Genomic DNA, 25,013 nt, shown 5'->3' on the forward strand with positions numbered 1-25,013 from the left:
GGAATCATATGAAATATATAAATTTATGGCCGGTTTGAAGAAGGCTGGAGTTATATCAAAGTGATTTTTCAAAGCGAAGGATCACATTTTGCCGCCCTGAGGGCCTCCTCTTTCTGATTAAGGAGGATTTTGATGTCACTGCTGATCCAGAGTTTGCTGTTTGGAAAGCAACATACAGTTTAACGTTACAATCAGCATTCAATGTAGTCAGTGGTGTATTTAACACTTCTTTTAAGGTCAGTGTTTTTGCTGTTGTCTTCATGACGCACATGAGACTTCATTCACAACGTGCTCGATGCTTCACAAGTGCCTCCAGTTCATCTCACTTTTTTTTCCAATTTCTCTTGCCTTCAAGTCTACTGTATTGTCTCCCTTTCTAGCAAATAAAACAAGCAATTAAACGTAAACGATAAAAAACAACAACTAGTTGGCTCCTATGTACAGTACTTCTTGTTGTCTAGTGCTTCCTCCGTCAGGTGGAACATGAACTGAGTTGAATACAAGGCAGATGTGCAAGCAGAATTTACATGTCAGATCTTTGCTGCTACTATAGAAAAACATACCGCTACAGTCCAGGTGTCCTGTAATCTTGATTCCTTGTTGTTGTGTGTGCAGGATCCTGGCCACAGTGGGGGCTGATTTCGATCTGAGAACACTGAGGGCAGTGAGGGTCCTGCGGCCGCTCAAGCTGGTCTCTGGGATTCCTAGTAAGTTACTTTCACATGTTGCCACATGTCTGTCACTACCAGTGGAACTTCTGACACTGTATGGCTCTTGAACAAATTAGAGAGACACAGCTGGGGATGTGGAAAGCCTTGAGGACGGGATGATCAACACACTGTGTCTTTTTTGTTCCATCCACACACAACCAGTAAATATAAAATGACAATGTTTGCTTTGGGGCATCTGCAGTTAGTCATCATAATCCATATTTACCACAACCAACAACCTCGACTATGAAAACGCATTAACGTCAATATTTTAAGTTGACATATATTAATTTATTTGGACATATATTTATATTCTGTTAATCATTTATGGTAACACAATGGTGAAGGATTACCTCATTTGTAAGTGTTGTCTTTTCATCAATGGACAGAATTGATAAATACGCTAACAGAGTCATCTGCTTTTGCCTTAGAATTTACATTGAATAAGTGTTTGAGGAAATTACATTTGGAGGAAAATTAATCATTTAGATTAATCTGTACAATTTTATTCAATAAAATAGTTGATCATCATCATGTAATAGGGCCTCATCAGAGAGAAAACCCTGATAGTGATGCAAACACAGGATGGTTCTGTGTCTTCAGGGTCATATCTTCAAATTACCAAAGATTTCATTTGAAAATCAATAAAATGGGAAATGCAAAAGGACACTATGGGACTCAGGGCCCGCATACAGGTTTTTTCATCATTCATCGTAGGTAATGTGATGTTAATTGACTATCATCACCCAAACAAATGTTTCTGTCTTTGTTTCAAAAATCTCTACCCCAATTTGTTTCCTTACTTCAGTGCAGCGATTCATCTTCAGATCCTACAGTGCCCCCCTTGTCAGCATTACATATTACATTCAACTCATCATAGTAAGATCTCCAACTTCCTGTCTCTTGTGCAGATAAATTATTACTTAGTAGAGCACATGAGGACAACAGAGCAGTTGCTTCATCACTTTACTTAACGTCTCTTGGATTCACTAAATATACCAAAGGTGTCAGAGCCTCTGTTGTGAACCTGTCTTTACTACCTCCCCATTGTATTGCTTTTAACCAAACAAAACCCCCCAAAATAGAGGAAAAAATGTAAACGAAACTGTCTTTCTCTTGCGTCCCTCAGGTCTTCAGGTAGTATTAAAGTCCATCATGAAAGCCATGGTACCTCTACTGCAAATCGGCCTCCTGCTCTTCTTTGCCATCCTCATGTTTGCCATCATCGGCCTTGACTTCTACATGGGCAAGTTCCATCGCACCTGCTTCAGGACAGACACAGGTAAGAAACAGGAGTGGGCCTTGGGCAAACTCTTGGCTTTAATCAAGAGGATGCTCCCACTTATCTGTGTAGGCATAAACATTGTTGGTGCAAACATTCACTTGTACACAAGGACAAACTGATTAGACTTTGGTGGCAAAGGTCAGTGTGACGTCACAAAACAACGCTTTTATGAATAACTCAAGATTTCACACAGCGATAAGTACAATTTAACACTAATGGTTCATATTTCATACTGTATAGCTCTGGATAAACACGGATGAGACCTGAGACTTCTTGTTCGTGGATCATTGTTGGAGAAAAATCACAAAGATACATTTAACATGACAAAGGAGGCAAATTCATTAAGGAGGGCTAACTAACTGAGGGAGATCCCACTCCTGACAGACATACAGTAGATGTTCTGTTGTTAGAGGTAACGGCCATTTAACAACAACACAGAGAAAAACATTAGATAAATTAAGTGTAAGCATAACGTTAGTGGCTTCTAGTGTACCATGAAGAGCTGTGACAGGCTTCACAGTGTTACTTGCTCTGAATGCTGACCTGAACCCTATCATTACTTAATAATGAAGGATGTGAAGTTGATCAGTGAAAACAAGAACATTTGCATCATTTGAACTCTAATTGTAAGTCACTCTGGATAAAAACAGGAAATGATGCCAGTAAAGGTTTCCAGCTTGTGAAGCTGAACCCATATATTATGCATTAAATGGCATGTTTCTCAATATCAGAGGTACTTTAAATAAGACTCCAGCTTACTCTAAAAAATAACTATGTTTAGTAACATCTGACTGTTGATTTTGGGCCCCAAAAAAACACATAAAGAGCAGGTTTGAAATAGGATTTAATAAGGTAAGGCCTCAACTGGGGCTTTGGTGGGGGCTGGAGCTGGGACACACAGAGCTGATCCAAACGCAGATAGAGGCTGACTGAAGGTTGGTGACTGAAGATAGGAGGGTGAAGCAGGTAACAGCCTGGGTGGGCAAGAGTGTGGGATCAGACTCTGGAGTTCACGGGAAAAAAGGAAAAAAATATGTAAGCAATAAAGTCACAAGTATAGAAAACACACTTCATAAGGTTGAAAAATTGACCAAATGCTTGCTTCCATGCTGGTTACTGAACAATATGGCGATGAGTGTAATACAGGCACAGAGTTGGCTCATGATTGAACAGTGATAATGTCAGTCTTTTTCTGTGATGTGATTGTGCAGATGCATGTGTTTTTTTTTTGGCTGTAGGCGAGCAGGCAGAAGAGTTCCCCTGTGGCCTGGAGGCTCCAGCGAGGACCTGTTCAAACGGCACCGCCTGTAAGGAATACTGGATCGGACCCAACTTTGGCATCACCAACTTTGACAACATCCTCTTCGCTGTTCTCACTGTTTTCCAGTGCATCACCATGGAGGGATGGGTGGACATCCTCTACAATGTAAGTCCACTTACTGTACTGAAAACATCTGTAGTTGTAAAGGCACCATGTCTGTCGGTAGCTGGGGTTCACTGACAGCCCCTCCCCCCTGGTTTTAGAAACATTTGCCACTTTATGTTGTATTTCATATTTCCTATAACCGTTGTTGTTGGAGGAAACAACTGAGATGTGGTGATTCTAGTGTAGCATATCTGATTAATATAATTAACTTCATTTCTGTTGAGCAAATGTAGCTGCATCGATTCTGAGATGAAGCTCCAGTGCAGCCAGAGGTCAGCAAACAGGCTCAATCTAACAGATGTGGCTCTGAAAGCGTACAGTAGGTAAGCTCGTGTTCATCCCCAGCAGTGTTATGGAGGATGCACAAGCTGTCCAAGGTTAATAGGCTGACATTACTCTGTTAATGCATCAAAAAAAGAAACATCAGATGATTTGCTGCCTTTTCATCTGCACTAGTTAACAACAGCAAGGCAGAAAACATCATTAACACACTGTGCAGCTCAGAGGCAACTCACAGCTACCAGCAACTTTTAAGGTGGAATAATTTGTTGTGAATAAATTATTACATGTCAATGTGACAACTTTGATCATGCCATCTGTTTTCATTAGTTCTCTTGGATGACATAGGCACTAGTGACGATGGGATGTTCAGGTGCTTAAAAACATGTTTATTTCTATAATTTTAATTTGATCATGTAACAAACAAATGCTGTGGGAAAAAAAGGTTGATGTTGTGTGTTACAGCTCTACACCTATGAGTGCAAATTAATGTAAAGACAACATTTCTGCTACCTCTTCACACGTGGGCTGACTTTTATTGTAAGTTTGTCAATAAAGTCAGGCCTGCTCATTTGCAGCATTTGTCTCAGGGAGTCAATGTTTAGTATTTCATCAGACCTACTGAGAACTAGGAAACTTTTCATCAGCATCAAAATGAAAATAAAATTACTGAGGTTAATTTGACTCAGACTAGGTTTTTTAGTCTCCAGGGCGAGTTTGTCATGCGTCAGAAACTAGTCACGGTGTTGCTATGTAGATTTTTTTGGGGGTTTCTAAAACCTTTGAACACCAAACTTCGCAGGTATTGCACACACGCACCAAAATAGATTAGAAATATCTAGTACACTAGTCCAATGTCCAAAGGTCAACTGTCACATAAAGAAATACCACATCCATCCCTCCACATTTACTGTGTAATGGCCACCACTTCAGCGCGATCTCTTGCAATTTGTGAAATCACAGAAACTTTCCCCATTTATTATTGATTTTTCAACTTCATGTATCATCCATCTACCTACCTATCTGGCTATATGATATTCTTTCAAAAGCTGCCACCTTATCCAGTTGTGAAATCAACTCCTGAAATTGTGGCTTGGATGTACTGTAGCTTCCCAGTGTCTCATTATTATCTCTTTGTCAAACATGATGCTTGTCTGAACCCAATTAGCTAGAGGTTTTACTTTATGCTCGATGGATTCAGCATAAAGTTCAGGCAGTGTATATATAGCTCCAGACAGAGTTGATTATCTTTCCCTGCTATTTCTGTGAAGAAAAAGCTTTTGGTTACAAAAATGTCTCAGTAAGTTATATTCTTAGCCGGTGTGACCAGGGCAGGGAGTTTTATAAATACTTAAACACACAGTCTGTATATTCAGCCTCTACTGTAGGTGTCTTCAATCAAAACAATAACAAAATACTAAAATCCTCTGTCTGGTTCAATTATGAGGTTAAAAGTGGCCAAGTAGTAAAAAGGGTCTGTGGCTGAAAGCGAGATAAAAGTCAATGTTGAGATTCTGTCAGACAAACACAACACTGACACATGAAGTAGATGATATGATGTCATTGACAGGCAACCAGTTTTTTTACATTGATGTCCTGAGGTTTCAGATTGATACACAGTAAAACTAAGTGAGTTAAGTGAGTCTGTTGTGTCGTCGGCAGACCAGTTGGCTTTTGCTCAGATAATCTCTGTAACCCATTCACCCCACATACTCCAGTGGGGTGGTATTTGTGCTCCCTGCTCAATATTTTATCACAGGCTATGATGGTCTGGTTGCCAGGGTAGAGTCTGTTTTGCCTGCAGTGAGGATGCTTGTGTGTTACTTCGCACTGTGCTGTGGTGTTTGCTCACATGATTCCTGAGACGAAGCCTCTCCAAAAGATCAGAGTTGGCTAATTAAAAAGGTTTAGAGATGGAGGAGGTGGCGGCTAATATTCAATTCAACCCAGTATGCAGGAATGTTCATTTAATAAATACTAATTGGAGGACAAAGTAAAATAAGAAATCAAAGGGGTGAGGTGAACTCTTGTATGGACACACAACCTATGGCCAAGGCCTGATTTTATAACTGGGACATCATTTTTACAAAGACTAGATCTGTGATTTCAGCAGCAGCACACACACATTCAGGTGACCCACCATGACCTGAGACAGAGAGTCAGAGACCTGAGAGTCTTTTTCTCACACAACCCACAGCCTTGTTCTGGTCCCACAATCATTTTGTACTAATTTACTGTAACTCTAACAGGCTTTTATCAGAGGTTCTTTATGTTTAACCCCCTCTGATATGTAGAGTTCATCATAGTCATTAGTATGAAGCCTTGTGACTGATGACTTCTCTCTGTCTCTCTATCTCTTCTGTTCGTTCGGCTCAGTGCGTCTTATGTTTAGTTCTTCCTCTCCCTCCTATAGTAATAATGGTATTGAAAGTAGTTTATTTGTTGAAATGGACACAAGGCTCAGTGTATTGTACAGTAAGTGCTCCTCCTCTTCCCTGTAGCTACTGAAACTAGAGTTACTATCATCAGTCAATCAGTGACATTCAGGATAATATAAGCCTTTTGAAAAACACAGTTAACGTGCAAATGAATAATACAGCAAGGCAGCACAGATAATGAGATCATTTAAATAATTTTGGCAAATTATTTTGAGCTGTCTTTTCATGTATGGCACATACAGTCATTCATGTGTATTAATAAAGAACATAGTGTTGGTTTTGGGTGTTCTGGTTTGGTTGTCTCACTGTACTGTATCAGTATGACTGCTAATCATCTAGCAGCTAATTACACAAGTCTTGTTCACCAAACAATGATTTAAGATAGTGGAATTAACAAAGGTCCTTATTGGTTATATCCAAGTAACAGACTCTAAGGAAATCATTGTGAATGAATGATTTATATTTACTGCAGTAATGATCCCAGCTTCACTTTTTAATAATCATTATTAACATCTTCTCTTCCACCATCTTCACTAAGATATAAAGGGTTTTCCTCCATCATCGGCCACTGTCATCATTCACATGATGAATAATCCCCATTAGGCCGAGGCGTTAATCCCGAATTAGTCCATATGGGGTCTAAGGGTTGGGGGTTAAATTCACTTCTTCATCCATCATTAGCCAGCTCTGTTTCCTGTCCTCTGGCTCACTGACAGAGTTGCATTGTGTTCTGACTGTGGGCCCACTTGCGCTGCTGTTTTGGCTGAATATGATGGTGGATTCTCTGATTGAATTGTCAAGTCAGGAGTGAAGGCTGTCTCATCCCCTAACACTGAGGGACCCGTCTGTGTCCTCTTTATCAAAGTGGCCATCCATCATGGCTGTACAGGGTCTCATCTATCTCTGACAAAGCTGGTGACTGTCTGATGGGGATGGAGGGCAAAACGCAGACTGTTAATTTCTCATTAGGAGACCCCCAAGAGCTCTGAGCCATAAACTCTGGATTCTGACAGGTGCTGTCATCTGTTAGTGCTTTGCACGACCTCTGTCTACAAAACCTTCAAAACTGTACCCAAACCAAAATAAGAATAAAATAGGGTAAAAGCTTCACATGCCTTCAGCTGGAAGTTGATGGAAAAGATTGTGTTTTGGGGTTTCCTAGAAGAAGTCCCCAAGGAGAGAGCACTGGTGGCTTCACCAAGCTTTAGGGTCAGTTGTGGGAGTCCCCTCCGGCAACGCGATGGCCACTCACCTGTAAACAACGGGGACTTTCAGATGCTATCACATTGAGCTCAGGGGAGCAGGATGTTCACAAGCTGAAGGACAACAACAACAAAATACAGTGTGGTCCATTCACTGCTACTCGTCCTCTGCTGCTGTTTCAACCGTAGCAGTGATACAGTGATTTTTCTGTTAGAAAATTACCCCTGAAAGATATACCTCACTAAAATATTTGCAACCTCAGTGTTGTGTGTACTTATTGTGCCCAAGTTAGTGCTGAATGAGAATAATCAACTTTTATTATTGTAAATCTGGACACATTTCAGTTTCCAGACTTGCACAGACTGCAATCTTTGGCTCAGGCGCCTTGCAGCTAGAATTCACATGGAAAATGCCCAGTGTGTAGGTGTTTGTTTGCATTTCATCAGCGGTGTTGTAAAAGCTGAAGCGGGCCCAGACTTTCAACTTGAGAGACTGTGTTTTTTTCCCCACCGTTTATGCTGTCTGCCAAATTCCCCCCAAGTTTACCTTCATTTGAAGCTCCACCATGAGGAGTCATGAAGTAGGAGATTAGAGAACCTGCCACAATAAATAATATTTTAAGAAAATCAGCAAAGTATCACAAGAGTAAATGATGCAATGTATCTCTGTAGCAATATTTTATCCCACCCCTCCCTACAAACTACCCCTGTCTGTCTAACTGACTTCACACCAAAAGCGTTGGGAGCGTTACGGCGGCCAGAAGTCATTCATTTTCAATGGAGACTGGCGTCGAGGGGCGTCGGGAGCATCGACACGCGAAGAAGTGTCGAGAGCGTCAAATTAGAAGTTGAGAGAAGTTCAACTTTATGCAAATGAGGAGTGTCGCGGTGGCGGCGGCAGCCAGTTGCAGACCGGGAGTCTCACAGCGGGGGAAATTGAGAGCGCCTGAGTGGACACATTTTCCACGGCCGCTGGAGCTGAACAGAGCGTTGAAAGCGTCTGCTGCCCATGCTGCTGACGCTCCCGACGCTTTTGGTGTGAGCGCACCATAACAATACTTTGAAAAGGGTCAAATATAAAGATATAGGGGCTGCAGCATTCAGTGCATGTGGTCTATGAAGGTGTGACTCCTTGTGCCCATCTGACCAGTTAGCACAGTCCTATTTGCTATTTGAACATATGTGTCAGGTTATGACAAGTCTTAGTCCAAAGCTAAACACACAGCTCGTTCTGTCTGTCTGAGTTAGTAGCTGTTATTTCGGGCCTTCAGCTCCTCAGGCCGTCTGGGTGTGGTGTTTCTCGTGAATTGAAGGCTGTCTTCAGGATAACACATTTAGGGGTAGAACATGGATACTAATGGCTTCACTATTGCCTCCTGTGCTCTCTCTCGCTCTTTCTCTCTCTTTCTCTCTCTCTGTTCCTTTAGCCACGCTCTGAGCCGGTATCACCCCAACACTGGCTAATGCACTAACAAACCCAACCCACTGCATGCATTTCCAGCTCACAGCTACATTATGACAGATGACTCTGCCCAGAGCACTGGCACTGGCAGCAGTTCAACATGTATTTGGTGGTGATACAGCCTTCCCACCTCCACTGCTCCCCGCTCTATGTAGACTAATCATTAGAAAGACAAAAGTGGTATTCTGATCTACTGTAATTGCTGGATGCTGTTATAAATAAGCTGTCTTGGGTAAACTAGTGTTTGTATTTCTATAACAAAACAAATTTGTTGTAGCTTCAAAAATAGTCAGATAAGGAGGACAGTTTAGCAAAGCAAACAGTATATAATATTTACAGTAACGGATAACATTGTGAATGTCCCTTCCCTTGTATTTCTGTAAGATACGATATATTTCATGTAAAAACTGTCGATGCACCTCTGGCAGGAAGCTGTGTAATTGTTGTGTCTGCAGTCACTCTGCTCTAATCTCCTCTGTGGTGCTAAGTGGGAGTATGGCAGCAGTTGGCAGCAGATTTAATTAAAACAGCCCTGTTTACTGTATTTTGTTCCACTGTGCTTTATGGTGATTTCAAATGTTTCTTTGTAAAGTCTGCTAATTTTCTTCAGTCATAAAAAGAGATTTTACAATATTTAAATGTTTAAGAAACACTGTTTTTTTTCTCAGCACAAGCTGAAAATCACACACCCTGATAGTGTTGTGACCTTATTTATGCATAAAAGCTGAACTATGTCCTTAGCTCAAATAGTCAGAGAGTAATTATGTACATTTAGTTACACTTAATTTTATTTTAAATGTATTCTGTGTTGAGGGTTATTTTTGACAAATATTGTACTTGACTACCTTTATGAAGTACTCATACTTTAAAGCAGTTTTAGCACTTTTAGTAGATGAATCAATTTACTTTTATTCTGAAAATGTGATAGACAACTCACTGTGTTTGTCTATTGTCATGACAACTTTGTAAGGTTTTGTTAATGTGTGCAGGGGATAGACACAGCTGTGCAGATTGCCAGTTCATATCCGTATATGTCTTTTAAACGAGCCATTACAATTGGTTTCAGCCAGTAATTGCTTCAGCACACGGTTTTTAGCAGTAGTGTGACTGTGAGCACCAGGTGTAAGAAGGTCTGCAAACATGAATACAGCAGAAAGGCCCCAGGCAGGGTGGAGGTCACAATGGAGAACATGAGCCTTGGATTGTGGCTTGTTGCTGTTTCAAAAGCAAATCATATACACAAACTAATGCATCGCTCCAGCACACCACCAACACTCAATTTACAGAACAGACAGAATAAAATAAGGAGTGGCTGCATTATAGCAGTCAGATGGAAAGTCAAATACTGTACAGCTCAGTGCTTCTCTGATGATGAGTCTTGAGAGTTGAGGATGCAGTCATGAGACCGATCAGGCTGTAACGTCTGTGTGTGTGTGGGTATCTATGTCTACATCTCTGCTTGTACTGCTGAAGCGTTGGCTAGGTTTCTAGTGTGGGATGAACTCAGCCAACCTGCATAGAGAACTGAACTCAACCTCAGCCAGGCCCTCTGCTGTATCTACCTACTGTAGGTGTAGGTAGGTCAGTAGTACCATTTATGAGCAATTGCTTTTTTGCTGGTATTTGTCAATATCGTCAGGAGATATGTCAGTCTCATCATCTCCACACACACAATGTCTGAAACAGTAAACATCAGGGACCAATGTAATTTATTGTTTGTGAGTTGTTAAATAACATGAGCATCTTCCTCCTCTGTCTTGACCAGCTGATTCATGTTGTCTGGAATGTTACAAAATACTGAGAGACAGACTAACACATGGTCATCTAATGCAGTGGTTCTCCAGTGACCCCCAGGGTCCTTCAGAGGGTTCAAGTCCCCAACTTTTTCTTGAAATTTTACCACTTTTTTTTATTTTTTTTTAAAGAAATGTTACCAGTTTCTTCTAGAATTTTTAAAAAAATTTTTTTGGAGAAATGTTAACACTTTTTTCTAGAATTGGTTTTGAAAGAAAAAAAGAAAAAAGTTTTTTTTGTTGTTTTTTTTTACCACATTTTTCTAGAAATGTATTAACTTTTCTTTCTTTTCTTTTTTAAAGAATGTTTACCACTTTTTTCTAGAAATTTTTCTTTTCTTTTTTTTTGGATTTGTTCCACTTTTTTCTAGAAATGTTTAAACCTTTTTGGAGAAATTGTACCACTTTTTTCCAGAAATTTCTCTAAAATACCATTGACATCACATACATTAACTCAAAAAGTAACGTTCTTCAGTCTCAGAACAAATAATTGTGGTGTTTGCTTCAAATTTTTGTCCAATGGGGGTCCGTTGTCTAATTTGTGTCAATTTAGGGGTCCTTGATGTAAAAAAGTTTCAGAACCACTGATCTAATGAACAATAAGACAAATTCTGATTAATGCCAACTTCATGCTTTAACTGCAAAAGGTTAACAATATTAATAGTCATGTTTTTTATCTCTATTTTCTTATGTGTTTAGGCGAATGATGCATCTGGAAACACATGGAACTGGCTGTACTTCATCCCTCTCATCATTATCGGTTCCTTCTTCATGCTCAACCTGGTGCTAGGCGTGCTGTCAGGGTGAGTACATGATTGTGAGGATCACCTGAAGAGGGATGATCTCAGAGTCCTATAAACTTGCAGCATAGTGGAACTTTTATTTCCCCCATCTGACAGGCACAGATCTTATTGGATAACTTTCTTCTCATGGTTTTAAGATGTTAAAGGGGAACTATGAAAGTCCGGTCGCTTTTCAGCTGTTTTGCTAACCCTCCTCCCTGGTCATGTGCATTTGTTTTCAATGAAGCCGGCGAGAAAGCAACCCATGGAGTGGGGAATAACGTGATTTATTAACGATGTGTATATTTGTTTAGTTTTAACTGTCATAAACAAGAGATTACAGGTTATGGAAAGTGTTTGTGTGGTGGTGCAGCTGAGACGAGAGCTGGGACACTGGGTCGGCAGCACTGATCTTGCAAGATTGGTTTTCGGCCATGACGCTACGTGGAAGGCAGAGAGCCTCCATTCTCCCTCTTACAAGTCATTAATTTAATTACTCCGAAGCCGTTAAATTAAGGTTAAAATGTAGCATAGTTAAGGTAAAAATCCTGTATACAGTAGTTTTCTCTTTAACACTTAAATCCTGAAAGTTGTCCAAACTTGAATATTAATGTTTGGCCTTCCCCTGAGGTTTCCTCACTGACACTTGACCTACCTAAATGTGTGGGAACTTAACATAACTTGAACTGGAACTGGCTTCTGGTATTTGGTCAAACTTTGAAATCACACTTAATTAACTCATACACTCACTCTAACATGAGTTACATGTGTAACATACAGTAAGAGGTCAAGAGAAATTGTGCCTCAGTCTTTTTTTGCCAGACAAAAAATCAAAGTTACCCCTGGTTTAAAGCTGTTTGAGGTAGCAGTTGGTCAAAATACGGTACAAGACAATATTAAAATGACAGAAATTGTTCTTACAATGTATTTCAAAAGCAGCCTCCCAACATTGATTACTACCAATAACCTTCACCAGCCAGAGAGCCTTCTGATCAGTCAAACATTGCTTGTTCTTGAAATTTTCACCATAAAAAGATCAAGCAATTTCACAGTAAGCTTGTTGAGCCTCTTGTAACCGAGTTTATGCTCCCGGTTAGTTCTCTGTCAGAGAGGCAGACAACTCCAATGGTTGACTGTTCCCTAAGCTTCACCCCCCATTGCTAATGCATATGAAGCTTTTAGCTCTCCCACAGCATATACTGTACTGTAAGCAGTTTACAACAAAAATAAATTCTAGTATCTGTCTCCCACACAGTGGGAAGTACTAGTGAATGTGTTTGTTGTGTGAGCCTGCTTTTTTTTTTTTTTTTTTACCTGAATCAGAAACAAATGCAGTTCATCTGTTGCAGCCTGCTTCAAGACATGGAGAAACTCAAAGTTTAACAGGCCTGCCATGTCTACCTTGGTTGCTAAGCTATTATTGAACTGTCAGTATGTGATATATAGTACTATAAGTGTAAGTATCATGAGGAAAATCTCGAATATCAACATACAGACAGCTAACATACATAGATGTTCTCCTTGTCTGGACTGTCTGGAACTACTTTACATATTTGGACAAATTCCACATCTCCAGCAGCTTCCATGTAATAATCATGAGGGTTTATTAAAACATCAATTCACATGATTGTACAAGTCTGCTCCACCAAGAACAGACAGTGCAGAGCATGTTGGTGTAATTCTGTGGAACATACCCTCCCTTTTTATAAAGTTGTCAGGGTGTTATTACCTTTGAAAAGAGCATCATGGGAGAAGTGTTTTTATTGCCTCTCTTGTAAAATTGCTTTGCAGTTATTATCATCTCTCTTCAGCACCAACAGTCTGTGAGTGAGTGAGTGAGTGAGTGAGTGAGTGAGTGAGTGAGTGAGTGAGTGAGTGAGTGAGTGAGTGAGTGAGTGAGTGAGTGAGTGAGTGAGTGAGTGAGTGAGTGAGTGAGTGAGTGAGTGAGTGAGTGAGTGAGTGAGTGAGTGAGTGAGTGAGTGAGTGAGTGAGTGAGTGGCCTATTAACCATTGCTCATTCAAAATAAATAGGCAGAAACACTATCAGAAGAAGACACAGAAGACACTGTTACAAATTGCAACACTAAGCAGATATAAAGCCACATATTTCCCCCAGGAACTGTTAGAAACAAAACATAGGTAAAGTGTACAATATGTTGTTCTCAGTAAAATCTGATATAAAGTCAACCATTTGTTAAAAACGACAAAAAACTGTCCTGTCAATTTCAAGTTGATAGCTTCTACCACAACTGCTGAGTCTTTGCATTTTTTTTATATTCTCCCCTGAAGTTATATAAATATACAGTAAGTCTATGTGTGTTTGTGTGAACTGTTCTTCCTTTTTTTCTTCATCTATTTTATCTCATTCAGACTGTCAGGTGGATAGATGAGGACAGAGTTTATTCATGTTCACTCTCCTGTTGCTTAAGGCCATTACTGTTTGAAAGAAACCTCAGTACTCCATGTTCCATCTGGTTTCTCTGCCTTTACTGATCAAGCAACTGTAAATCTTTTTTGAAATCAGACTTACTGTTTCTGTACTGTTACTGTTACTATAAGTTTTAAATTGTTGAATGATAATGCATCTCAACTTTTTCTGGGTAGCTTTATGGCAATTAACTGGCTGCCACTGGGAGTGGAGTTTGACTAAATTGAATAAACTGCGAAGCCAGCTCAGCAGAGCCATTGATGTCACCGTCAGGAAAATTATGGACATTAATATGACTGCAGAGTTTTTTTTTCTTCTTCTCTCTTTTCTTAAGTCGACACATGTAAAGTAGTGTGCTCGGCTTTCAAAGTTCTTGTTTCATTATTTGCTACTACCACCAAGACAGGACACTTTACCTTAGCTGTTATATATTTTTACCTTCGATAAACAGCTTCGGAGTAAATGACTTATTATGAGGGAGAATGGAGGCTCTCTGCCTTCCATGTAGTGTCTTTTGGCCGAAAACCAACCTGGCAAGATCAGGGCCGCGACCCGGTGTCCCAGCTCTTGTCTCAGCAGAAACCACGACACAAACACACCCCGCAACCCGTAATCTCTTGTTTATGACAGTTAAGACTACACAAATATACACACATCGTAACGCGTATATGATAAATAACGTTATCCACCGTTCCATGGGTTGCTTTTTCGCCGACTCTTTTGAAAACAAATGCACCTGACCGGGAGGAGGGTTAGCAAAACAGCAGAAAAGTGACCAGACTTGCAAAGTTCCCCTTTAAAGGTGGATTTTTCTTTCTCAAACTGAATCATTTGATGAGATTATTTTAAAGGGCACAGAAAAAAGCAAACCTAAGTGTTTCTGTAGTGCCATCAGCCACCCTCATTTTCTTATTCACATACTGTGCATCCATCCTGTACTGTAGGTAGAAATTAAAGCCTTGACTAAAGCGTTAGAGGGCAGGTAGCCTTTTGCTACCCCCTTTGCGGTTCGGTTGTATTATCCTCCCTGTTTCCTGCTTTCTCCACAGAAGATGTCAAATGGCCTTACAGTTGCTTTGGAGGTGGAAGGTCACTGATGCTGTCTGGCAGGGCCATGCGGGGGCCATGTCACTGTTTAAAGGCCACGATCTGAGCTTCAGAGCAGGCATGAGAGCAGATACATGCAGGGTTGAGAGGCTGCAGAGCCCCAGGGGCCATTCACTCAGCTTTTATTCCATCAGTGTGGACGGTGTGGGATGAGATGTGGGTGTGATCAAAGTTTAAGCCACAATCGCTTATTCTACAAAACTGCCCTCACACATCTGAAGCTTATCTAACTTCTATGTGTCTTCCTCGTGTCAGATAAAAACGCAACTCCAATTTACAAAACAGTATACAACCCACTTCACATAATTGCTTGTTCTGGAGGTTTCCAGAGTTATTGCATTGTGTGGGATCATGGGAGATTTTGTCTTCATCACCATTACTGTAACCTCTTCCCAGTTTGGAGATCCTTCAGTGTCAGTGGTTCAGGAAATCAAACAGACCTTGTGATTAAAACTGAAGAAAGTTTCACATATTAAGTCAGTGTCTCACCAATTCTGTGAAGATAACAGAGATGTCAGGGAAGACTTAGATTGTTTTTAACCTTTGCTCTAATTGTTTCTGTGATAATGCATGAAGCAGACATTTATCAGGTTTTTTTTTTTTTACCAGCAGCTGAATTATCCACAGAGCCGAGTAGAAAATGTTTGTTTTAAGATAGAATTCAACAGTTCCGGTTCCAAAATTTAACTTGAAAATATATCAAAGACTAAAACAATAAAGAAAAACTAATATTGGAAAAATATCCTTGCAGTCTACTCACTAAAAAGCCATTTTCATCTTAAACTATGAGCCATGTTTTCCTGCTGGTTGTTAGGTGCCACTGGTCAGCAGCACAGGTGTCATCGATTATTACCATGGTAACCTTGGTCTTTTAGGCCTGAGTTAGCCTGGGACTAACGTATTTTGCTTAAAATGAGCGAGTCTGTAGTCTTGAAAAACAGTCTGGCGTGTCTTTGACTGATTTGTGAGCAGCATGAAGACGAGACCAGCACTAGTCTGACAACACCATATTGAGACACTGTTGTTACATACTGCACATACAAATACATCCAATGAGCACAAACATACAGATTCAATTCATTTCATTTTCTCCAGAAAGAGACTGATAGGTTAAAATATGTAGAAATACATTCAGTACTGTATAATATCCTGCATGGCTGTTATCAAACACAAGCCTTCAAATGCACAGAATATCAATATATAATGTATATCAACAGAGTTTATGCAAATACACTCTCACACTGTGCACTCAACCAGCACACATGGATGCACTGCTCACACATTACACAGAGAGAGACATGCAGCCACAGAATAAGATGTAGACACACTGGCAGCACATATACAAACAGAAACACCCTAAGGAAGGCAGGCAGGCAGCCACTGCAATGCAGAATAGAGCTTCCCTCTCTGCTGTGTCGGAGACACACCAATCACTGAGGGGTGGGGGTGGACTGGAGATCCCCTGCTCTGTTATTTCAATAGTCTGCCCTCCTCGTCTCTTACTCTCTCTCTCCCTCCCTGTCTCTCCGTCCCTCCTTTTCTGCCTCGTTTCTCACATATCTCATTTTCCACTCTCCTCATTTAAACCGCCTTATTGTTATGACATATCTCAATCTGCATGTTGTACAGCAATGCAGAGGTAATGGACATTTTTATCTGTTATAAGAAGCGTGTCGTTTGATACTCTCACAACAGGAATTCATTTGATTGATATTTTTCCCCGTCTAAGATACAGTAAGTATCTTTAAAATGTGCCAAAACTGTAACGAATAAGACCCAATTCTTATAAAAGTCATTATGCAGCCTTCACCATATAGAATTCAATTAAACTAGTTTAAAGACTACTTTCACATAAACATTAATTAACGTTTTTCTTTCTCCTTCTTTTGTGTGCAAGGAAATAACTAAATATAAATAACTTAATAAATATGTTCTCATGTATTGATGTCCAGGCTGCTGCACATGTGCTTTCTGCTTTGTTTCACACACTCCTTAGTTGAACTGTTTTTCTTAGTGTGTTTTGGACATGGAGGGATAAACATCTATGCTGCCTCGCTGTTTTCAGAATGATTCAAAGTGTTTATGTTTTTTTAAGACACTTTCTAATGACGTTGTTTTATATAATTTCATTCCAAGTCAAAAAGTAAAGTTTTGAGTCCTCTGCAAATCTTTGTTTTTATGAAGTCAAGCTTGACACCAGACTTGTGTCACATGACTGATGGCACTTGATGGATGCTGTTTAGAAAAAAAGACAGAGACAGGAGAGATATGAGCATATTATGTAATTGTGAGACAGCCCTGCTGTTGATGTTGAGTTCTGCTTTTCCACAATATGACAGGACACAGACTCTGTCTTACCTGCTTGGAGTCAGCCTGCTGTATATCTGCCAACCTGCTTCAGGGTCTGTGTTGGCCTGTCACATCAAATAAACATTTCTCTCTCTTTGTGTGTGTGTGTGTGTGTGTGTGTGTGTGTGTGTGGACTCTTTGTGGTTTCTACAGGGAGTTTGCCAAGGAGAGAGAACGAGTGGAGAAGAGGCAAGAATTCCTGAAGCTCCGCAGACAACAGCAAATAGAGAGAGAGTTAACTGGATACCTGGAGTGGATCTGCAAAGCAGGTCAGACACACACACACACACACACACACACACACACACTCACATACATCCATTAGCTTTACCACTTGACCATGCAGGGCCGGAGGCAAATCCAAGCTGACACAAGGTGAGGGTGGGGTACAACCAGGACAGGTCGCCAGTCTATCACAGACTGACGAGACTCACTCACTCACATTCACATCTATGTGTGGAGGGAGCCATGCAAGCACAGGGAGAACATACAAACTCCACCCAGAAAGGCTTTAACAGTTACATTTTAAAAGAAGCTAATTAGCTGTAATGTGATGTAAACTGCAAAGCTGACATCAAATATGAGCTAACATGGTTAAAATGAAGTGTGGACTTGTATTGCAGAGGAGGTGATGCTGGCTGAAGAAGACAAGAACGCAGAGGAGAAATCTGTAGATGGAGCTTGGTACAAAAGGAAACACAACAACTCTGGTGAGTACGGCTGTGTTTAGAGTCCGTCATAATCAGTTAGTTTAAAGAAATCCAACACTGTACAGTTTTATCGCCATGTTAGAGGCATAATCATGTGTACTAAATATACCAGAGCTGAATCAGCACACACAGAGAGCTTGTATCTAAAAAGGAGACACGACTATTAGGGTCATATCATTGAGCTTTTTGCTGATGCTGTGACAGCTGCTCTGTTAAGGTACATTTTGTTTCATCAACATTTCAAATTTGAGAAGTCTTTGTTTGTAGCAGCTGGTGGTCTTTTCCTTTTCCTTCCCCCCTTTATTTTTGCATCACTAACTTTTTCAGTACATTACCATCACAAGCTGTCTTGCATTAGTGCAGCTGTGCTCATAAACATGAACATACAGAAAACGCAGTATAGTCTTTTTCCAATGTGTGTCTGAAACGCTAATGAGCAAGAATATCAATATGCAGAAGTATCAACAGTAAATCCACAAATAAAATACACTATATTGAGTTACTTGATTTAGCAAATTAAAATCGGTTTGACACAGTTTTGGTTTCATTAGTTAATGAATTGTAGTTCCTGGCTCCTCAAACTACTTCATACTTATATAGTACATACTTAAAATTAATATACTTAATACAATATTTTTAATATTAATAGTATAATATTAAAATATATACTGTATATAATATATCAAAATTTGCTAAACACATTTATAATAAGGGTAGGAGTGAGTTAGCGAGGTAAGGTAAGTGGCAGGATCCATATTGTTAGACTTGTGTTTGTGTGTGTTTACTCACACGTATTCTCCTGTGTGTTGACGTCTCCTAGGGCAGGATGCTGTTCCAGCAGTGTGTGTTTATGGCTTTGATGTACAAACGTGTGTGTAAATGGATGAACGTACTGAGTGGTATACAGTAGAGAAGCGCCGTATATGTGCAGGTCATTTATCATTTACATAGTGGAGAATGATGAGCTGATTTAAAGCAAAAAATAAATGAATAATAGTAAACAGATGAGCAATAGTTAAGAAAAATAGTTACATCATTTTTTTGCTTGTGTATTGATCTTTTTCTATATTGTATTTGCAGTGCTAAAAAGGACGAAGAAGAGTAAAAATGACCTCATCAACGCAGAGGAAGGCGAAGATCACTTCACTGACATCTCATCTGTTGGTGAGGATGATACCTGACATACAACATTTACCATCTTACTCCAAGTCTCCAAACTTATCACCAAGAGCTAAATGATGACAAAGATTGAACTTGAAAGATAAACACAAAAACATGATTGTAAAGAGACATGATCCTTCCCAAGTCATAATAGTCATAGTCTTAGTATTACAAGTAAAAATTGTGTGCATTTCGCTGTGGACTGAGGCTTTGATACTTTATAGAACCTAGACCAGCTTTATGATTACATGGACAGACCTTTAATAGTGTTAAAAAAAATACACTTCACAAGTAAAAGAAATTAAATTTTCATTTCTTTGTGTGCTCAGGCTATATACTGTACATGTCATATCTGTCCAGTGCTCGTGATTCCCAGGCTCTCTGGCCATGTTTCCTATTTCTCTCTTCATTAGCTGCCAAATAAAATCTAACAATCCAATGACATTTTGATAAAAGTCACTGAGAAACACACTGTTTGTCGCAGAGTTTAAAAAGAGAACACACTGTTTTTACTGTGATGTGTTGGTATCGGCCTGGAGGTGTTACCGTCAGAGTCAGATGTCTGGATTAAAATAGACGAGGAAATAATTAGCCCACTCGTCTTCCTGTGCCACTAATGAAATTCTAATAGAACCATTTTTCTCCTTCCTCCTTGTGTCCTGTCCCACTTGACATTTGGGCTTGATTTAAGTTACAGAGGGTTTAATATAGTACGGGCTAAATGGGAGCAGAGAGAGGAGACATGAAGACGACGACACTGTGATCTCAAAGAGCCCAGGGCTTCACTGTGGTTACATCACAGTTAGAGCTTGTCACAATATGGAGAATGTACTGAATAAGTAAATTATATCACATTCATTCTTTCAGCCGCACTGTGGCGATGGAACTCACCTCTATAAGAGGTATGCTGGGCCGTAGACTTAAATACGTTGCTCTGGTGTGACATTAGTCGAATCTTGTATTGATGGTAGAACCAAGGCCCAGGGTGAAAGTAACTCCACTCAAACCTAGTCGGGATTTGGTGAGAATACCTCAGTCTTAGGCTTGGTAACTTTATTGCCGTTTTGTATGTTTTGTCCCAACTGCCCCCCCAGGGTCGCCGTTTGCCCGAGCTAGTGTGAAAAGCAAGAACGAGAGCTCGTCTTACTTCAGGAGGAAAGAGAAGAGGATCCGCTTCACCATCCGTCGTCTGGTCAAGTCCCAGAGCTTCTACTGGACTGTGTTGTGCCTGGTTGGGCTCAACACATTGTGTGTGGCCATAGTACACTATGACCAGCCTGAGTGGCTCACCTTTGCCCTATGTGAGCATGAGTAACCCAAACAAATACTGTGTCATAATTTATTAGTATAATTGTATTATACCAGTTGTGCATATTAGCCATTGACCTGGTTCCTGCTACACAGATAAATCAAAATGAAACAAAGTAATAACTCTTACAAATAAAAAACTTGAACTCATAATCAGTAAAATCCTCTATTCCCCTAAAAGGTTTCACCCACCCCGCTTGTTCTGCGACCAGTAGCTTATGGTGGATAATGTCAAAGATTGCTATACATGTAAATACCTTTAAATGTCTGATACGGCCTTAGAAGCATTGCATTAAAACACATTACTGGCAAGTGTAACTGCAACAGCACCAAGGGACGGGTACGGAAGCAGAGACAGGCCCGACTCACAAATATTTTGTTATCTGGATATCTCAAGATACCAAAGATCGTTATCTTAAGATAATGAGATATTGTCAGGAGAAAACTGTTTTTTTGTTATATCAAGATAACCAGATACTCATCCTGCAATCTGGAGATAACAAAGCTGCTTTCTCCTCATAATTACATACTGTTAATAAGCGATGAGCTGTACCAAGCCAGAATGACCTCATATATCACTTGATAATATCTCATTATCTTATCTTATTTCAAAACAATATTTTCTCTGCTTATACTTCATTATCCCAGGGTCACAATATTTTTGGTAATAACAGGATAATAGGCTGTTTTTCACCCGAGATAATGGGGAGTAACATGAGATAACCGGAGTAGGATGTAATGCTAGCCTGTTAGTGTGAGCTGTGAGAGGACAAAATTCACATTACAGTACTAACAAGGCAAAATACTGTAGAACTAGGTGAGGTAAGAACCTCATAGCTGTTTAAGCATCTGGATATACAGTAGACCAACCTCATTAAATCCTGCCCATTGGAAGATACTTCAAATAATTGAAACATGACCTTAGTCATTTAGTTATTTAGTGATATTGTATGACATCTGCTTCCCTTTGTTTTCTTCTTTGTCAAATAAAAACATTGCTGTGTTGTCTTAGACATTGATAGGGAAACGGCAGAAACACATGAGCAAACACATGTCTCACACACTCCAACATGGGAGAGTGACAGTGATTATGCCCTAAAGCTACATTGATTTGTGTGTTTTCTTCTCTACCTGGGCAGACCTGGCTGAGTTTGTATTCCTGGGCCTGTTTCTGGCAGAGATGTTCATGAAAATGTACGGCCTGGGACCCCAGAACTACTTCCACTCCTCATTCAATTGTTTTGACTTTGGGGTGAGTGGCCTCATTCAGCTGGGAGTTCACAGTCACTGATGTTCAAGATTGTTGTTAAGTGTTTGAAAAAGAAAACTTCTGTACTGATCCAGCTGTGTTCACAGGTGATTATTGGGAGTATTTTTGAGGTGATCTGGGCCGCCATCAAACCTGGGGCTTCATTTGGGATCAGTGTCCTGCGAGCTCTGAGACTGCTCAGGATCTTCAAAGTCACCAAGTGAGTTATCAGAACCATGTCTGTGTGCTGGGAACTCTTGGTCATGTCGGATATCTAACAGCTTCTCTGTGTGCAGGTACTGGAACTCTTTGAGGAACCTGGTGGTGTCCCTTCTCAACTCCATGAAATCCATCATCAGCCTGTTGTTCCTGCTGTTTCTCTTCATCGTGGTATTTGCTCTGCTGGGCATGCAGCTGTTTGGTGGCCAGTGAGTATTAATGATGACAGTGATCACACTAATGGCTCATATGTAATGCGACTCCGGATAAACAAGGATTTAAATGAAACGAGTCATAGTGGAGGAAGCAGACAGCCACCAGGTGAGGTGATTGTGGTTTAGCTTGTTCTGAAATGTCTCCAGAAAAGCTGTGAAAGCTGAACAGACAAAGAGTTTAAAGGGTTAGAGGAATAATGGCTAGCGCCCGTCCTGTCAAGATCTTTTTTTTTCAGCAGAAGTAAGTGATATATTTGTGTTAATATAAGTCTTAAATAGTTATATCTTCCGACAGCAATCACTTACATAGAGTGTTTGGTCTGAAACACGGGTCTCTCAGTCCCTCTGCTCTGCTCTGAGCCGAAGAGAAAACATTTATCGTATCCTACAGTTTTTATCCAATGAGGAGAGAGAACGGCATGCAGGGCTGTGTGTGCAGCCAAGGGACGCCGTGAATGTGGCGACGTAGCGGCGAGGACTGTTATGGTGCGTTCAAGGAAACTCGTATTTTTCCGACCGTGAAGTGGTACCAGTTCGATCTGGTACGAGTTCACCGGTCGGAAGTTACGAGTGGCCGTTATAGTGACTTTCACCGTGGAGTGGGTTGCCTGGAACGCTACAAAGTCGTAAGTTGTGACTTGAAGCTGTAATTTACGATTTCAAAAGCCTGCCTGGAACGCAGCATTAGCGAAAACGACCGGACCACTTACTTCTGCTTTAACTGAACGTTTAGAAATATGGACTTATCAAAGTCAAATAAAAAAACAACCAGGATTAGATGAAAATAAAAACATTTTTTGGTAAGCTTGGAAGCAAATGCAGTTTCCCCTTCTTCCTTTCTGGTTGTCTGATAATGAGATCCAGACAGAGGAAATATTCTCATGGATTTAGAGACTGTACAAGAAAGATTCTGCTGCCATTTCCAGCCCTCACCATTTGCATCCCTAAAATTGGAGGTAGATGTAATTAGGTCCCAGTAGGCAGACAGAAATACAAAATGTCAGCATCTGAGCAAGTCATCCATTAGACAGGATTAAACACTCTGAGATCAGCCAAAAGGTCACAAAGACTAGGCGCTCAGATGACACAATCATAACAGGTATATATTACACTGAAATACTGTGCAGCAGCCTCATGGCGAGGACAGTAAGCTGCTGCGGAGAAGTGAATGTCACCATGTTGTGTGTCGTGGCTTTAGGATTTATTTATTTATTTATTTTCCCTGCAGGTTTAATTTTGAAGATGAGACGCCAACAACAAACTTTGACACATTCCCAGCAGCAATTCTCACAGTCTTCCAGGTAAAGGTCAACTCCGTGATGCTTTTTATCCTGCTCTGCTTGAACCTCTGAACTGGACTCAGAAACCAGGCTGTGTCTCCCCTGCAGATCCTAACCGGAGAAGACTGGAATGCAGTCATGTACCACGGGATCGAATCACAGGGGGGCGTTCACGGGGGAATGTTCTCCTCCATTTATTTCATCGTTCTCACTCTCTTCGGAAACTGTATCCTCAATCGATTCAAACAGCCTTACAGCTCTGTGGAGGTTTATCATAGATTTGAAGAACAACTGCAATTGTAAATATTGATTATGTGTTTATCAGTCATTTGAGCTTTTCCTGAAACCACAAATGACCAGACACACTCCTCAATGTCTTCTTGGCCATTGCTGTTGATAATCTTGCAAATGCCCAGGAGCTCACAAAGGTGCAGTATTTGATTATGGCTTAATATATCCTGGCCTCTCAGGGTTTCTCATATTATGATTTCTATTTAGCTGCTGAACAATGAAAGTGGACACTTTCCGGTGATTTAGTTCATCCGTCCCATTCTCGTAGATGCAATATCTCAGTAAATCCTTGATGGATTTTCTTCAGAATTGGCTCAAACATTCACTAGAACTCAAGGATAAACTGACTTAGATTTAGGTGTCAAGGGTCAGAGGTGAGTGTGACCCGCCTTGTGACTATTTTGTAAATGCAATGTCATGAATCATGAAAACCCAGGGGGAATTTCATCACTTCTGACACACTATGACTTCACAAAACATTTGGTCATAACTCGCATAATAATAATAAGACACAAATAATAACACAATTTAACTAAAATGTAGGTAGTAGTGACAACATTTTTTATCCAAGAGGTCAAGTTTCAACTTCAGTGTGACATCATACTGCTCTGAAAAAATACTTCTGGCCATTATTCAATGCTCTAACTCAGGAACGAGAGACTGTGACCATAATTATTTCCTCCAACTTGACTGATTTGAGGCAGAAAGAACTGTGAGGTAGCGACACTTGTCCACATTAAAGACCTACCAGTAATGTGTTGGATGAGGCCCACTGAAGTACTGTAAGACTGTGGAACAGTAGGTAGCAGAAGGCAACTGACCGGCTTTCCAAAACAGGAGCATAGTGGCTCAAATGATCAGAACAACAGGTAAACGGGTAAAAAGAAAAGACTTGCTGTATGTACTGTTTGTATGTATGTTTTTGCAAATATTGTCCAGGATGAAGAGGAGCAAGAGGAGGCCATCAATAAGAAACTTGCCCTCCAGAAAGCCAAGGAGGTAAAGGAGGTCAGCCCCATGTCAGCCGCAAACATTTCCATCACAGCGTAAGTCAACCTCTTCTAATGATTGTTCCGGCTTTCTGAAATCTCTGCACTTTCAATAACACACAGTCACAGAAGAGACACACAGGGGTTCAGGGGTTTGTTCTACCTAACCTACCGCCCACACACTAAAGCCAGTTCATCAGTATGTCTGCCAGGCCAAGGTCATTGTTTTGTCTTAGTTCTTGTCAGTTTAGATTATCATTTTTGTTGTTGTTCATAGCAGTCAACATACAGTAAAATGTATCATACCATAAATGTTTCAGGTAAACTCTC

General features: G+C 40.4%; 1 protein-coding gene across 1 annotated transcript in view; it reads left to right on the forward strand.

Annotated features, from left to right (window-relative positions):
- Positions 1-25,013, forward strand: part of cacna1ba (calcium channel, voltage-dependent, N type, alpha 1B subunit, a) — an 85,606-nt gene that overhangs the window by 22,897 nt on the left and 37,696 nt on the right. Inside the window, exons 5-19 of the mRNA XM_085786359.1 lie at positions 616-707; positions 1,840-1,992; positions 3,234-3,421; positions 11,295-11,398; positions 17,415-17,530; positions 17,885-17,971; positions 19,052-19,133; positions 20,216-20,433; positions 21,580-21,692; positions 21,797-21,909; positions 21,986-22,117; positions 23,352-23,424; positions 23,512-23,629; positions 23,764-23,831; positions 24,634-24,740. Of these exons, the coding sequence (XP_085642485.1) occupies positions 616-707; positions 1,840-1,992; positions 3,234-3,421; positions 11,295-11,398; positions 17,415-17,530; positions 17,885-17,971; positions 19,052-19,133; positions 20,216-20,433; positions 21,580-21,692; positions 21,797-21,909; positions 21,986-22,117; positions 23,352-23,424; positions 23,512-23,629; positions 23,764-23,831; positions 24,634-24,740 (1,764 nt within the window). The remainder of the gene's footprint in view (positions 1-615; positions 708-1,839; positions 1,993-3,233; positions 3,422-11,294; positions 11,399-17,414; positions 17,531-17,884; positions 17,972-19,051; positions 19,134-20,215; positions 20,434-21,579; positions 21,693-21,796; positions 21,910-21,985; positions 22,118-23,351; positions 23,425-23,511; positions 23,630-23,763; positions 23,832-24,633; positions 24,741-25,013) is intronic.

This window comes from Trachurus japonicus, chromosome 9, assembly GCF_045865225.1.
Source record: "Trachurus japonicus isolate A0001 chromosome 9, Traja_1.0".
Lineage (NCBI taxonomy): Eukaryota > Metazoa > Chordata > Actinopteri > Carangiformes > Carangidae > Trachurus > Trachurus japonicus.